This window comes from Clinocottus analis, unplaced genomic scaffold (genome assembly GCF_023055335.1).
Source record: "Clinocottus analis isolate CAN_PGR_092001 unplaced genomic scaffold, fCliAna1.0.p SCAF_17, whole genome shotgun sequence".
Lineage (NCBI taxonomy): Eukaryota > Metazoa > Chordata > Actinopteri > Perciformes > Cottidae > Clinocottus > Clinocottus analis.
Genome location: NW_027175898.1, coordinates 18,031,579 through 18,047,304, shown reverse-complemented (window position 1 = coordinate 18,047,304; position 15,726 = coordinate 18,031,579). Strand labels below are relative to the sequence as shown.

Sequence of the window (15,726 nt, the reverse complement as noted above, 5' to 3'; positions counted from 1 at the left end):
CACACTGTGGTAAGTACTCACCATGCAGGCCTGCCTGGCGCTGGTCTGGCCCGGGTCCAGGTCCAGGACCCTCTTGTAGTCGTCCAGAGCCTCGTCCAGCTTGTCCGTCTGCTCGTGAAGCTCCGCCCTCCTGAGCAGCGCCCGCACATAGTCTGGATCCAGCTGTATCGCTACGGCAACCACAGGCACCAATCAATGCAAAGATCGACCAATGAGCCGACAGGTGAAGCGTGATGTCATCACTCACCTCTGGAGCAGTCCGAGATCGCCTTCTCCTTCAGATCCTGAGAAGGAGAGAGGAGTCCGTTAGCATGCTGGTAGCCTCTGTGTTAGCATGCTAATAGCCTGTGTGTTAGCATGCTATTAGTGTGTTGTTGATAGCTTAACATGTAGCATGTTGCTAGCGTGTTGTTGATAGCCTGCATGTAGCATGATGCTAGCATGTTGTTGATAGCCTGCGTGTAGGATGGTGCAAGCGTGTTGTTGATATCCTGCATGTAGCATGCTGCTAGCATGTTGTTGATAGCCTACATGTAATAGTCATGCATGAGCTCCCCATTGACATCAGGACAGCAGAAAGTCTCTACATCTTCCGCCGCAAACTAAAAACTCATCTCTTTTGACTCTACCTTGAAAAAAGACAATGGCAGCAGCACTTAGATGCTCTTACTAATAGCACTTAGCAGTTTGACTTTATTTAAGAAAGTGTACTGTCTTGATTCCTGTTGTTCCTAGTTCGTACTTACGGTCGAATGAACTTATTGTAAGTCGCTTTGGATAAAGCGTCAGCTAAATGACATATAATGTAATGATTAATAAAGTACATGTTTATCTATGTAATGTAGCATGCTGCTAGTGTGTTGTTGATAGCCTGCATGTAGCATGCGGCTAGCGTGTGGCGAGTTACCAGGTGCAGTCTTGCAGCGGCTCTGTTGGAGAACAGCACGGCTCTCTCTCGGCTGAAACACACCGGACATGAAACCAAGGCGTCTGTGTAGCTCCGCTGTGCGTCCTCCCAGTCTGCAGAGAGACGTCTTACTGGTTTGTACTGGTTACAAAGGACGAGGTTACAATGATGTCACTCACCTCCAGCTTTAAAGTGTCCGTTGCCTTTTTCCTTCAGGGATAAACTCTGCCGCCGTCGACTCTTAAAGAAAACAAAAGATTTGAATGTCGGTGATGTGTAGCATCACACTCACAGTCCTGTGCATCATACATCATGTCATACATATCATGTCATGTCATACATATCATACATCATACATATCATACATCATGTCATACATATCATACATCATGTCATACATATCATACATCATGTCATACATATCATATGTCATACATATCATACAACATCCTGTCCCAGGACCCTCGTATAGGAAACACTTCCTAAAAACCTTGAAGATGGAAAACACACCTACTTCATAAGATACAATGTGGTAAATAAAAACGGGTAGTAAACATGTAAACAGTAAACATGTAAACAGTAAACATGCGTCACCTCTTTCTCTTCTTCCGTCAGCTCCTTCTCCGCTTCCTTCAGGTAATCATCATCAAACTCTAATTCCTGGCTGGTTTCCTCCATCTCCAAATCTGAATCCTCCTGCAGCCTGTCGCCCTGCTCCTCCTCCTGCAGCCTGTCGCCCTGCTCCTCCTCCTGCAGCCTGTCGCCCTGCTCCTCCTCCTGCAGCCTGTCGCCCTGCTCCTCCTCCTTAAGCCTGTAGCCCTGCTCCTCCTCCTGCAACCTGTAGCCCTGCTCCTCCTCCTGCAACCTGTAGCCCTGCTCCTCCTCCTTAAGCCTGTAGCCCTGCTCCTCCTCCTGCAGCCTGTCGCCCTGCTCCTCCTCCTGCAACCTGTCGCCCTGCTCCTCCTCCTGCAGCTTGTCGCCCTGCTCCTCCTCCTTAAGCCTGTAGCCCGGCTCCTCCTGCAGCCTGTCGCCCTGCTCCTCCTCCTGTCTTCCTCCTCCTCTCTCTGTGAGGCCTCTTCTGTCAGTCAGTCTGTTAGTTTTACTGTGAAAGTCTTCCTCTTCCTCTCCCCTTCGACCTAACGGCTCCAGGGTCTCCTGACAGTCGTAGAAGTCCTCCTCCTTCTCTTTCTCTTTCTCCTCCTCCTTTTCCTCCTCCTCCTCCTCCTCCTCAGCTCCTCGTCTGCTCATGTTGAATCTCTAGAAACAAAAGAAAGTCATTACGTTGTTGGTTTGTTTTCTTAAGATTTGGCTTTGAGGTTTTTTCTCCACTGAAGCGTCCAAGGAGCTAAACACCATCATCTTCATCATCATCTGATGGACATCTTCATCTCTGCTTTACATCAGATGCCCATCATCATCATCATCATCATCATCATCATCATCATCAATCTCATCAGAGGATGAAGATAGCCAGTGTTTCCAGTCTTCAGTGAATCTGTTTACTTTGATGTATTTAGACATTTGAAAATATTGATTGTGATTATTTTATAGAATATAATAGTGATATTTATAGTGTGTGTATGAATGTACACACACACACACACACACACACACACACACACACACTTCTACTTGTGATATATCACAGTACGTGTACCTTTTACATCAATGGGTCAGTTTGGTGTAAAGGAGCTCAGAAAGTAACAAATAGTAACACATGTAAACGTTTAATTCCTCTAGTGACGAAGTTACAACAGCTAGCAGCTGACAGCTAGCAGCTGACAGCTAGCAGCTAATAGCTAGTAGCTAATAGCTAGCAGCTAATAGCTTGCAGCTAATAGCTTGCAGCTAATAGCTTGCAGCTAATAGCTTGCAGCTAATAGCTTGCAGCTAACAGAAAGATCCGTCAACATGTTCTCAACCATCTGCTACGTCACATGTCAGAGTGGCGTCATCAGTGGGTCGGTTAACAGAAGATTAACGTGATAAAAACATGTATTTTACCTGCTAACACCGGTTAGCCTGCTGATATCAGTCCATGCAGCTGTCCGGCCGGTACTGCGCATGCGCAGCTCTCATCCGCGACGAGCAGGAAGCGAGATCGTTCCCTCCTCACCTTCCGCCGTCGTGTTTAACGTATAGTGTCGTTGATTAAAACGAGCGTGACGTCTTCTGAGTGCAGCCTGAAGAACAGGACGATGTGACTAACTACGGTGGCTGATAAGGACAGTGTAGCAATAAGATGAGAAGTCTACCACCATTACACAGGTATTAACATTACACGTGTTTGTTCGTATCACATCCCTCAGACTGCATCCGGTTATTCTAGACATGTTTTATAAACGTCTTCATCAATAACACTCTGAATTAAACCTCACTTTTACCGAAGATAATGAAGAAACTCGTGGACGACTGCTTTATCTCGCTTCCATCATATCTTTGTTTAGAACTGCACATCGGGCATGACGTCAGGAGTTGTGTAAAGACGAGCGTTTCCGCCCTGGCCACAGAGCATGCGCACTAGTGTTTCCTTTAGCACCCGTTCATATGGAGGAGGGAAAGAAAGAAAGGCCCAGTCCCAATGACTTCATAAACCAGCGGTTCAACTGGTCCAGACTCTAAACCAGCGGTTCAACTGGTCCCATCGTCACCCCTTAATGACACAAACCCAGGAACATTCTCAACTTCTTAAATGTCTTTAATGAAAGAAGCAGTTTGAACCTGAACATGTAGAATCTTCCCCAAAACTTTATTTATTGTTTCACAAAGTTACAACAATTACAAGATTTTCATCAACTTCAACTGGTTCTTGCTTTAAAGAATGTTTCAGTTTCATGATTCAAATCATTAATATGTTATGTAAATAAGAGCTTCACACTGATTATCTATCAGGAGGAGGAAGAAGAGGAGGAAGAGGAGCATTAGCAGCAGGAGGAGGAAGAGGAGCGTCTGGTCTGGGCGATCCAGGAGCTGAAGGCAGAGACTCGGGTGTAGACTCCAGGTCTCTGAGGACGACCACAGCCAACCCCGAACGATGTCACACCTGTCAATCATAAGACCTCTGCATCAGACTGTGTGTGTGTCTGAGAGTTTGTGTGTGTGTGTATGTGTGAGTGTGTGTATGTGTGTGTGTGAGACTGACCAATGAGAGTCCAGTGTCCATCGTCCAGACAAATCAATGGACCCCCAGAATCACCCTATAAAAAACATGTTAAAACTTTATTCACAAGAGTATTAAACAGGGCGGGGCCTAATCTCAACCCAATAAACAGGGCAGGGCCTAATCTCAACCCAATAAACAGGGCGGGGCCTAATCCAATAAACAGGGCGGGGCCTAACGCTGGACCAGGAAGCAGGATTTGGGGTTGATGAGGTCCCTTCAGTGCGAACTCTGGTTATTCAGTCACTGATGCTGAGATAAGATACCAACTCGTATAAAAGCTCCGCCCCCTGACCAATCAGACCTCGGTTCGTGGATTGTTAGATGATATTAAACGAATAAGAAAACGTTGAAGTTATGAAGTTTAAACTGACAAAGATGGAACGGTGTAGCGTTTTTAATAAATAATATTGATTTCTCGTCATGGTGAACAGTGACACATCACTTGTCTGGATTGGATTGAGAGAAAACATTCTACATCAGTTCATGTGGCAGGTAAACAGAGTCCAGGTGAGTCTGGGTGCTGAGCTACCTGACAGGAGTCCACGCCCCCTTCCGGGTACCCGGCACACAGCATGCTGGGGGTGATGCTGTACTCAGGTAACTGGACCTGACACTGATCATGGACCAGCAGTGGAACCGCGGCTTCCTGGAGAACGTCAGGGAGAGAACCTGAGAAAGACAGTCAGATGGTGAGGGATATAGTACCTATATTAAATATACTCGATAATATACATAATACATTAAATATATACTGTGTTCTCACCCTGGTCAGCGACTCGACCCCATCCAGCGATCAGACATCTTGTTCCTGCTGAGACCTCAAGACCTTCAGCAGGTAAACACAGTGGCTGGACGAACCCTGGAAAACACACCTGTACTATTATTATACCATTATTGTATGCTTTTATATATTACCAACCAGGACCTGGTCCAAGACCAGGACGCTGGACCAGGAAGCAGGATTTGGGTCCCTTTGAGGTCCCTTCAGTGCGAACTCTGGTTATTCAGTCACTGATGCTGAGATAAGATACCAACTCGTATAAAAGCTCCGCCCCCTGACCAATCAGACCTCGGTTCGTGGATTGTTAGATGATATTAAACGAATAAGAAAACGTTGAAGTTATGAAGTTTAAACTGACAAAGATGGAACGGTGTAGCGTTTTTAATAAATAATATTGATTTCTCGTCATGGTGAACAGTGACACATCACTTGTCTGGATTGGATTGAGAGAAAACATTCTACATCAGTTCATGTGGGAGGTAAACAGAGTCCAGGTGAGGTCCTTGGACCAGGACCTGGTCCAAGACCAGGAGAGTTGCCTGTATTTGATCGATACTCACGGGTGAAGCCGATTGGCTGCTGCAGGTGCATCATGGCGATGTCGGCCTGCTTGCTCCGCCTGTTGTAATTCTTGTTGATGACCACGAGATCCACCCGTCGGGTCTGAATGTCCAAAGAGTTTGTGTCACTCTGAGAGTGAAGACCAAAGACCGCCAACCACGACTCCAGTTGCACGTTCTTCCTGCGAAACAAAAGATCTAAAATATCACATTACTCTGACGTGACTTCATCATCATGAAAACACTTTATTTAACATCCGATCTCATCTGATCTTCATAGGTCTTCTTCATGGATTTTCTTGTTATGTTGTCTTTATAGGTCTTCATAGATCTTCTTCATAGGTCTTCATAGATCTTCTTCATAGGTCTTCTTCATAGGTCGTCTTTATAGGTCTTCTTCATAGATCTTCTTCACAGGTCTTCTTCATAGGTCGTCTTTATAGGTCTTCTTTATAGGTCTTCTTCACAGGTCTTCTTCATAGGTCGTCTTTATAGATCTTCTTCGTATATCTTCTTCATAGATCTTCTTCATATATCTTCTTCGTAGGTCTTCTTCATAGGTCTTCTTCATAGATCTTCTTCATAAATCTTCTTCATAGGTCTTCTTCATATATCTTCTTCGTAGATCTTCTTCATAGATCTTCATAGGTCTTCTTCATAGGTCTTCTTCGTAGATCTTCTTCATAGATCTTCTTCATAGGTCTTCTTCATAGGTCTTCTTCATAGATCTTCTTCATAGAGCTTCACAGGTCTTCTTCATAGGTCTTCTTCATAAATCTTCTTCATAGAGCTTCATAGGTCTTCTTCATAGATCTTCTTCATAGATCTTCATAGGTCTTCTTCATATATCTTCTTAATAGGTCTTCTTTATAGGTTTTCTTCATAGATCTTCTTCATAGGTCTTCTTCATAGATCTTCTTCGTAGGTCTTCTTCATAGGTCTTCTTCATAGGTCTTCTTCATAGATCTTCTTCGTAAATCTTCTTCGTAGATCTTCTTCATAGGTCTTCTTCATAGGTCTTCTTCATAGATCTTCTTCGTAGATCTTCTTCGTAGATCTTCTTCATAGATCTTCTTCATAGGTGTTCTTCATAGATCTTCTTCATAGATCTTCTTCATAGGTGTTCTTCATAGATCTTCTTCATAGAGCTTCATAGGTCTTCTTCATAGATCTTCATAGGTCTTCTTTATATATCTTCTTCGTAGATCTTCTTCATAGATCTTCTTCATAGATCTTCTTCATAGGTCTTCTTCATAGATCTTCTTCATAGATCTTCTTCGTAGATCTTCTTCATAGATCTTCTTCATAGGTCTTCTTCATAGGTCTTCTTCATAGAGCTTCACAGGTCTTCTTCATAGGTCTTCTTCATAAATCTTCTTCATAGAGCTTCATAGGTCTTCTTCATATATCTTCTTCATAGGTCTTCTTCATAGGTTTTCTTCATAGATCTTCTTCATAGGTCTTCTTCATAGAGCTTCACAGGTCTTCTTCATAGGTCTTCTTCATAAATCTTCTTCATAGAGCTTCACAGGTCTTCTTCATAGGTCTTCTTCATAGATCTTCTTCATAGATCTTCTTCATAGATCTTCATACGTCTTCTTCATATATCTTCTTCATAGGTCTTCTTCATAGGTTTTCTTCATAGATCTTCTTCATAGATCTTCTTCATAGGTCTTCTTTGTAGATCTTCTTCATAGATCTTCCTCATAGATCTTCATAGGTCTTCTTCATAGAGCTTCATAGGTCTTCCATGAAGCAGCAGGACTTTAGGTTGATGCTTCCTTTATTTAAAAACATGCTGAAAACTGCTGCTTGTCATCTTTAGTTTAAGTACATTACTGGCTAAATTTAAATGACATTTGAATGAAATAACACTAAGTTTTAACCCTAACCCTGATACATATTTATAATGAATAAATAAATCTATAATCAAAGTTCAACATCAAATATGAATCAGTATTTATCGTTACTGGATTAAAACCGTGATGAGCAACTGGAGGTTGTGAAGGAAATATTTGCGAGAATAGGAAAGTAAAAACACGTGTTTTCATACACTTAAAGTTAGTTTAATGTTTTACTGAATGTAACTAAAAGAGATCATTCATAAACATAAAAAACTCCATAGAAGTAAAAGTCCCATACGAAGACACCATGTAAAGTATTGATTATAGTATTCTTTATTATTATTTTTAGTATTATGTACAGTATTTCATGAAGACATAGTTCCTAATATGTCATAAAAGAAGTATTTGTTCTCACCCATAAACACAGTGTGCAGCTGTCAGCAGCCAATCTCTGCCGATGAGTGAGGCTCCGCACACATGACGCCCCCGCCACTGCAGAGACACTATCCATGGCCACGCCCCCTTCATGGCGGCCACGCCCCCAACCACCCGGCCCTCACCTGACAGGTGTCAACAAACACAAACTACACGGAAGATCCGACCAATAAGAGAAGGTTATTTTTAAACTGAAAGAAGTCAATTACCTTCACCGAGTTTCGTCTCTGCTGATTGGTCCGTTTCCCTTGTCTCATTAGTGACGCCACAAGCTAAAACACAGGTGTGTATGAGTACAGGTGTGTGTTTTAACACACAGTGTTTATGAGTACAGGTGTGTGTTGTTTTAACGGTCAGTGTTTATGAGTACAGGTGTGTGTTGTTTTAACGGTCAGTGTTTATGAGTACAGGTGTGTGTTGTTTTAACACTCAGTGTTTATGAGTACAGGTATGTGTTGTTTTAACGGTCATGTTTATGAGCATACTCACGTTTGTTGTGACACTTCAGAGAAATCACTTCCTCGCTGAGGCAGGTTTTACTGTAAAAACAACACCTTCATTACTGACCCTTCAGGTCCTGGATCTCATTCTGGATCTGCTTGTAATTCTGGTCTGGTTTTGGGAACGTTGATAAATTAGGTTTTGATTCCAGTTCCAGCTGGAATCATAGTCTATTTCTAGTTCTTGTTGTGACTCTGTTCCTAGGGTTCCATTGCTGTTTGGTAAATATTTTTGTTGTGGTTCTGGTTCTAGTTGAACTTCTAGTTCTGGTCTTCAGTACCTGATACTGGTTTGCAGAGTTCCGTTGCTGGTGACCGTGATGGTTGCAAACGGTGAATCTTGAGGCCGAGCTGGTAGCAGCATGGACTCCCCAGACCTGCAAAGAACCTTGTTTTAGTTACCGGTGCCCCAGGGACTGACAGGTGAGAGTTACCTGTGCCCCACGGACTGACAGGTGAGAGTTACCTGTACCCCAGGTACTGACAGGTGAAGACAGACAGGTGAGAGTTCCAGGTGTCAGCACACACGGTGAGCAGTGAAGAAACAAGTTGAAACTGAAGACGACTGGAACTGTTCACCTGCAACACAACTGACACACACACACACACACACACAAACACACACACACACACACACACACACACACACACACCTGTTTTACACACCTGTTTTACACACCTGTAGTGTGACTAGAGGTCATGGGAGTCCCGCCCACTGACCAACTCACCACAGTCGGCTTCATCGGAGGCGTCCGGACAGTCGGCCTGTCCGTCACAGTGGCCGTTACCATGGATACAGCTTCCTGTTTGACACTGGAAGTGACCGGCTGCACACGCAGCTGTTCACACACAAATCAAGAATCAATGATCTTGTGAGAACTTCAGCCTCCTGACCTGTGACCCTGAGCTCACCTGGTGTCCCCAGGCGGACCCCCGAGGTGAAGTTGGCTCTGAACCCTCGGCCGTGACCCGAGCTGTCCGTAAAGAACCAGAGAGCCATCTGATTGGCTGTTGAGAACAAGTCGTGGGCGGGGCCAGCGCTGCCAGTGAGGACAGCTGAAACAAGTTACTTGTTACCTGAAGCCGAACGTCACCTCTACATGCATAGCCCTGATGAGGACGAAGCTGCAAAGGATTCTGGGTAAAACAAAACCTTACCCAGTAAGGGGGAGTCAGGCCCCGCCCCATCTCGCACCTCCAGTACGTCGTACGTCGCTTCAACATCAAAGTCCAGGAAGTGGAGCTGGATGTTTCGGCCCTCATCGCTGTGCAGTGTCCACAGACCTGCAGCAGCAGAGCATCATGGGTAAAGGGAGGAGCTTGTGTATTCCTTTGTTTAAACAAGTGAAGATCAGTATAGATATATCAGGCAAGTATTATGAGTACAAGTGCAGGTATTAGTACATGTGTACTCACACTGAGCCTTGTTCCCGTAGGATTGTGGGTAATTTGGTGAGCTAAAGGTGGAGTTTGGCTCCCAGAGGTCAAAGGGTCCTCCACAGTCAGCTGGACCAATCAAAAGAGAGGAATATCTTAGGTTTACATTATGTCTCATAATATTCATATTGATTGTGTCTGTTGTGTTTCTATTGTTCTACTAAACACCACATGGACCCAGACTCTGACCTGCTATAGAGGTGTGGTCTGTATCTGACCTGGTATAGGGGCGTGGTCTGTATCTAACCTGGTATAGGGGGCGTGGTCTGTATCTGACCTGGTATAGGGGCGTGGTCTGTATCTAACCTGGTTTAGGGGGCGTGGTCTGTATCTAACCTGGTTTAGGGGGCGTGGTCTGTATCTAACCTGGTATAGGGGCGTGGTCTGTATCTGACCTGGTATAGGGGCGTGGTCTGTATCTAACCTGGTTTAGGGGGCGTGGTCTGTATCTAACCTGGTTTAGGGGGCGTGGTCTGTATCTAACCTGGTATAGGGGTGTGGTCTGTATCTGACCTGGTATGGGGGGCGTGGTCTGTATCTGACCTGGTTTAGGGGGCGTGGTCTGTATCTGACCTGGTTTAGGGGGCGTGGTCTGTATCTGACCTGCTATAGAGGTGTGGTCTGTATCTGACCTGGTTTAGGGGGTGTGGTCTGTATCTGACCTGCTATAGAGGTGTGGTCTGTATCTGACCTGGTATAGGGGCGTGGTCTGTATCTGACCTGGTTTAGGGGGCGTGGTCTGTATCTAACCTGGTTTAGGGGGCATGGTCTGTATCTAACCTGGTTTAGGGGGCGTGGTCTGTATCTGACCTGGTTTAGGGGGCGTGGTTTGTATCTAACCTGGTATAGGGGGCGTGGTCTGTATCTGACCTGCTATAGGGGGCGTGGTCTGTATCTGACCTGCTATAGGGGGCGTGGTCTGTATCTGACCTGGTTTAGGGGGCGTGGTCTGTATCTAACCTGGTATAGGGGGCGTGGTCTGTATCTGACCTGCTATAGGGGGCGTGGTCTGTATCTGACCTGCTATAGGGGGCGTGGTCTGTATCTGACCTGGTTTAGGGGGTGTAGTCTGTATCTAACCTGGTATAGGGGGCGTGGTCTGTATCTGAACTGGTATAGGGGGCGTGGTCTGTATCTGACCTGGTTTAGGGGGCGTGGTCTGTATCTAACCTGGTATAGGGGTCGTGATTTTTGTCTTACCTGGCATAGGGGGCGGGGTTGTAGGAGGAGGTACATTAGTTGGTTCCAGGGGGGCGGGGCCACAGGGACTAGAGGTCAGTGTGATGTCATCCAGAGCAATGTCGTTCCTCACCCCTCCTTTCTTCAGCCCTTCAAACACCACCTGCAAAGGTTAGAGGACAACTGATTATCAATCACCTGATCGGTCTGTGGACTTCCTGTATGACGTCACTGACCGTGGTCTCTGTGGTCAGGTTCAGGGTCACCTGGCCGTAGTTCCAGTTGTTACCATAGTCCCCGTCTCTTTGAAACACCACGGTAACGGCCGGTTCCCACAGCAGGACTCTGAGCCGGTGGACGTCCTCGCCAAACATGTGGTACCTGAAGGTGTTCATCATCCTCATTATTATTATTATTATTATTATTATTATTATTATTATACTACATCCACTATTATGAAATGTGTTTGTTTACCAGAAGCTCAGACACATGGGCTGAGTGGGCGGGGCCAGAGGGGGGCTGTGGATCCTGAAGCTCTTCAGCCATTGGCCAGGACTTAGAGGAGTTACGATGTAGAAACCTGACAGTAACAACAACAACAACAACAACCACAACATCTTTAACAATCACCACAACAACCACCACAACAACCAGATCAACAACTACAAGCACAGCAACCACCAGAACAACCACAACAGCATCATCATCATCAACAACAACCTTAGCATCAACCACAACAACAATAACCACAACAGAAGATAAGACAACAAGGATATTTTGTGATATTTGACACATTGTGTGTATGTGTTTTACTATATTATTATACTATATATCCACACACAAGTATATTCGAATGAACTATCTACATACATGCATCCTGTATATTGATGACCTCATCATGAACCCACCTGAGCCATTCCTCAGCATGTGGTCATGATGACATCATCATACCTGAGCCATTCCTCAGCGTGTGGTCATGATGACATCATCATACCTGAACTGTTCCTCAGCGTGTGGTCATGATGACATCATCATACCTGAACTGTTCCTCAGCGTGTGGTCATGATGACATCATCATACCTGGGCCATTCCTCAGCGTGTGGTCATGATGACATCATCATACCTGAACCGTTCCTCAGCGTGTGGTCGTCACTCGGTCCGCTGAGCGGAGGAAACGTGGAGCCGCTGGTTCGAATCCAGTCTCCATCATTGTCTTCGTCCGGCTGCTTCCAGAAGCACATGCCCTGCTCGAAGGTACAGGTCAACTTCTCCTGGTCTGCACGCACACAGAAAATGTAGTTAAAGAGTTGAAATAGAGGTCAAAGTGTTAAGGAGGCGTTCCCACCTGTTGGAGGAGAGGTGCTGGTCGGAGCAGCTGTTGGAGGAGAGGTGCTGGTCGGAGCAGCTGTTGGAGGAGAGGTGCTGGTCGGAGCAGCTGTTGGAGGAGAGGTGCTGGTCGGAGCAGCTGTTGTCTCGTCTGCTTTCTCTACAAGAACAACAGAACTTCCTTTGACTGAATGCGTGTACATGTAATGGACCTGTATTTGTACTTGTACTACCTGTACTACCTGTACTTCTCTTTTTTAGTCTTCCCACCAGTTAAAGCACTTGTCATCATAGACCCGCTGATGGGAGGGGCTAAGGTTCCACCTGTATGTCAGGTAGCTAACATGCACACATGATGGGAGGGGCTAAGGTTCCACCTGTATGTCAGGTAGCTAACATGCACACATGATGGGAGGGGCTAAGGTTCCATCTGTATGTCAGGTAGCTAACATGCACACATAATGGGAGGGGCTAAGGTTCCACCTGTATGTCAGGTAGCTAACATGCACACATGATGGGAGGGAGTGACCTCACAGTCACCTGTGATCTGAATGCTGTTTCTGTCGATCACCAATCCTCCAGCCCCGGCCCCCTGAAGCCCCGCCCCCAGCTGCCGCTCCGCTTCCTTCACATCGATCAGTCGATTGAACCAAAGGTCAAAGTTCACCAGCACACTGCCCTTGCTGAGGAAACACATCAATAAAGATTATTAGGCCTATGATCAATATAAGTGATCGGGTGATCGGTGATGATGTCATTGATCAGATACCTGAAGTACAAAACCTGACACGTCTTGAAGTCACTGTGACGCAACGCTTTCGATACCTGTCGACCAATCAGAAGACAACTTTTGGTCAGGTAACTGAACCAAGAACTCAGAGGCAGATTGATTATTGATGATTATTGATTTAGAAACTTTAAGCATTCAATTCAAAAAGTTTCTAAATGTTTCCTCTTTTCCAGACTTCCTGCAGCAGTATAAGTGTGTATTTAAACTGAATAGAAGGGTTCGAGTACTACCGTGTTCTACCCACTCACTAGTGTCTGATCGTGTGTACTTTGTAGTGTCTATGCTAGTGTATACTTTATAGTGTCTATGCTCGTGTGTACTTTATAGTGTCTATAATAGTGTGTACTTTATAGTGTCTATAATAGTGTGTACTTTAGTGTCTATAATAGTGTGTACTTTATAGTGTATATAATAGTGTGTACTTTATAGTGTCTATGATAGTGTTTACTTTATAGTTTCTATGATAGTGTGTACTTTATAGTTTCTATGATAGTGTGTACTTTATAGTGTATATGATAGTGTGTACTTTGTGGTGTCTATGATAATGTGTACTTTATGTCTATAATAGTGTATACTTTATGGTGTCTATGATAATGTGTACTTTATAATATCTATGATAGTGTATACTTTATAGTGTGTGATAGTGTGTACTTTATATTGTCGAAGCTTACTGTGTACTTTATAGTTTATATGATAGTGTGTACTTCATAGTGTCTATGCTCGTGTGTACTTATAGTCTCTATGATAGTGTGTACTTTATAATGTCTAGTGTCCATACCTATTGTGTACTTTACAGTGTACCTTTTTGGTGTGTTCTTGGTGTGTACTTAATAATGTCCCTGATTAACACTAACTGAAAGTTGCTTGATGGTAAACCTTTAAAATAAAAGCCTCACCAGCTGTTGGACGTCGTAAGCCAGAGACTTGAACTTCAGACTGCTGGAGTTCTTCAGCTCTTCAGAGAACATGGCTCCCTCTGTGATCAACATCCGGCCACTCAGCACCGCTGGTTCCACAGAGTCTGGACACACAAACACCAGTTGATCAATCAATAACATCTGTCACACCTGAGCAATTCAGTAAATAATAAAAAAACACGATTACCTTCAATATTGAGGCTGATCCAGGAAACGGCAATCAGGCCGACACAACAGGCGAGAAGAAGGATCGACACGACGGAGAGGAGGATCTCCAGAGCTGAGAGACCTCGCTTCATGCTGACGACTAGCGCACAGGATCCGTACATCATCAATACATCGTTACATCATCAATACATCATCAATACATCATCGTTACATCATCAATCCATCTACCTGGGTCTCCTGCTGCAGACTTCAGATCAGTTTGCTGTAATAACCTGTTATTGAGCTGCAAGTGAGGAATAGCTCATAATCAATACAGCAGCTATAATCAATAACACAGGTGATAGTCTGGTAAGCGTCCGGTCCTCTTAGCTGGGATCAGGTCCACATTTACTCATTAGTTAATACATAGAACATATACATCTCAATAATCAACATTAGGGAGTTCACCTTAACGACTTCCCACTGCTCGCGGTTTGTTGCAGTGTGAAGTCCAGCGGCAGTAAACCTGTTAGGTAATCTACTGTCACGTGGCTCCGCCCCCTGCACTCACCTGTCAGGTAATCTACTTTCACGTGGCTTCGCCCCCTTCACTCACCTGTCAGGTAATCTACTGTCACGTGGCTCCGCCTCTGCACTCACCTGTCAGGTAATCTACTGTCACGTGGCTCCGCCTCTGCACTCACCTGTCAGGTAATCTACTGTCACGTGGCTCCGCCTCTGCACTCCCCTGTCAGGTAATCTACTTTCACCTGGCTCCGCCCCCTGAGAGACATACACACATACTTATTATAGATACATAGAGGGACATACTGATTGGGGCACCAGGATTAAGGGCAACCAGTGAAGCAAGAGCTGCTCCGTCAGAAATACGCCACCATCCAGTCTGTCCTCTGCCCTTCATCACCGTGTGGTCTGGATCGGCCACTAAATAAGACAGAGACAGACTGCAATGCATCATCAGGTCTGCAGAGAGAACCATTGGTTCCAGCCTGCCCTCCATCCTGGACTTGTACACCTCCAGAGTCAGGAAGCGGGCTGGAAAGATCACTGCAGACCCTCACACCCTGGACAGCAGCTGTTCACCTCCTCCCCTCTGGTAGGCGCTACAGAGCACTGTACATTAAAACCACCAGACACAGGAACAGCTTCTCCCCACTGGCTGTCAGTCTGATGAACAACTGAATGATTAGTCACTTCCACCTGAACTAGCTGCACTTTCTGGGCCTCTGTTTACTGTTTTTCTGTTCCCTAATGTCTTATTTTTCTGGTCTTTCTTGATATTTATCTTTTTATATCAAGCTTGAAAAGAAGTATGAAGCGCAGAATCCGGCGTCAAATTCCATGTATGTGAGAATGTTCATGGCCATTAAAGCTGATTCTGATACAGAAATGACTCCTCAATGACACATCTCTACACACACACACACACACACACACACACACACACACACACACACACACACATATATATATATATATATATATATATATATATATATATATATATATATATATATATATATATATATATATATATATATATATTCTACATATCTCTACATATATAATGGAAATGTGTTACGATGCTAACATGTTCATATGTTATGTTAAAACTTGAATATATGAATATGCTAATATATGTGGTGTGATGTCATCAGTTCCACAAAACAAAGCAATCTTAGTCTGCTTTTGGACGCAATTTATTTTAAGAGATCAAAT

The 15,726-nt window shown here is 44.6% G+C and overlaps 2 protein-coding genes and 1 long non-coding RNA gene across 7 annotated transcripts in view; 1 reads left to right on the top strand and 2 right to left on the bottom strand.

The window, feature by feature from the left end:
• ttc1 (tetratricopeptide repeat domain 1) overlaps positions 1-3,339 on the bottom strand; it is a 5,586-nt gene extending 2,247 nt beyond the window's left edge. Inside the window, exons 1-7 of the mRNA XM_068580881.1 lie at positions 3,292-3,339; positions 2,912-3,090; positions 1,502-2,164; positions 1,087-1,147; positions 908-1,020; positions 248-284; positions 22-170 (exon numbers count right to left, since the gene is read on the bottom strand). Coding sequence (XP_068436982.1) covers positions 22-170; positions 248-284; positions 908-1,020; positions 1,087-1,147; positions 1,502-2,155 — 1,014 coding nt within the window. The 5' untranslated portion in view covers positions 2,156-2,164; positions 2,912-3,090; positions 3,292-3,339. The remainder of the gene's footprint in view (positions 1-21; positions 171-247; positions 285-907; positions 1,021-1,086; positions 1,148-1,501; positions 2,165-2,911; positions 3,091-3,291) is intronic.
• A 382-nt stretch (positions 3,340-3,721) lies between these two features.
• Positions 3,722-14,138, bottom strand: tmprss15 (transmembrane serine protease 15). Its single transcript, XM_068580880.1, has 23 exons — positions 14,027-14,138; positions 13,819-13,943; positions 12,902-12,957; positions 12,673-12,815; positions 12,200-12,292; positions 11,930-12,082; positions 11,281-11,386; positions 11,043-11,187; positions 10,828-10,969; positions 9,607-9,696; positions 9,349-9,474; positions 9,103-9,246; positions 8,919-9,029; positions 8,657-8,780; positions 8,472-8,567; positions 8,180-8,229; positions 7,900-7,962; positions 7,671-7,815; positions 5,412-5,593; positions 4,834-4,929; positions 4,600-4,739; positions 4,050-4,104; positions 3,722-3,950 (listed from the first exon to the last, which is right to left on the bottom strand). Exons 1-23 carry the CDS (start codon positions 14,136-14,138, stop codon positions 3,829-3,831), a joined length of 2,619 nt encoding a protein of 872 aa, XP_068436981.1. The 3' UTR covers positions 3,722-3,828.
• On the top strand, positions 4,563-13,007 carry LOC137788067 (uncharacterized). Of its 5 annotated transcripts, none has more exons than XR_011077709.1 (9): positions 4,563-4,759; positions 4,843-4,905; positions 7,683-7,869; positions 7,951-7,973; positions 8,489-8,613; positions 11,860-12,060; positions 12,164-12,255; positions 12,394-12,467; positions 12,715-13,007. It is a non-coding gene; the product is annotated as an uncharacterized lncRNA (long non-coding RNA). The 5 variants fall into 5 exon arrangements; XR_011077707.1 differs by having other exon boundaries at positions 12,161-12,255; XR_011077710.1 differs by lacking the exons at positions 12,394-12,467; positions 12,715-13,007 and having other exon boundaries at positions 11,946-12,060; positions 12,161-12,381.
• Positions 14,139-15,726: the final 1,588 nt, after the last annotated feature.

What these genes read in the sequence shown, in the direction of transcription:
- tmprss15 (XM_068580880.1), bottom strand. Translation starts at nt 14,138, where the DNA reads ATGAAGCGAGGTCTCTCAGCTCTGGAGATCCTCCTCTCCGTCGTGTCG. An exon ending in CACGCTGAGGAACGGTTCAG is followed by an intron (nt 11,387 to 11,929) that starts GTATGATGATGT and finishes TGTTACTGTCAG; the next exon opens with GTTTCTACATCGTAACTCCT. An exon ending in CTCCGATGAAGCCGACTGTG is followed by an intron (nt 8,781 to 8,918) that starts GTGAGTTGGTCA and finishes TGTGTGTGTCAG; the next exon opens with TTGTGTTGCAGGTGAACAGT.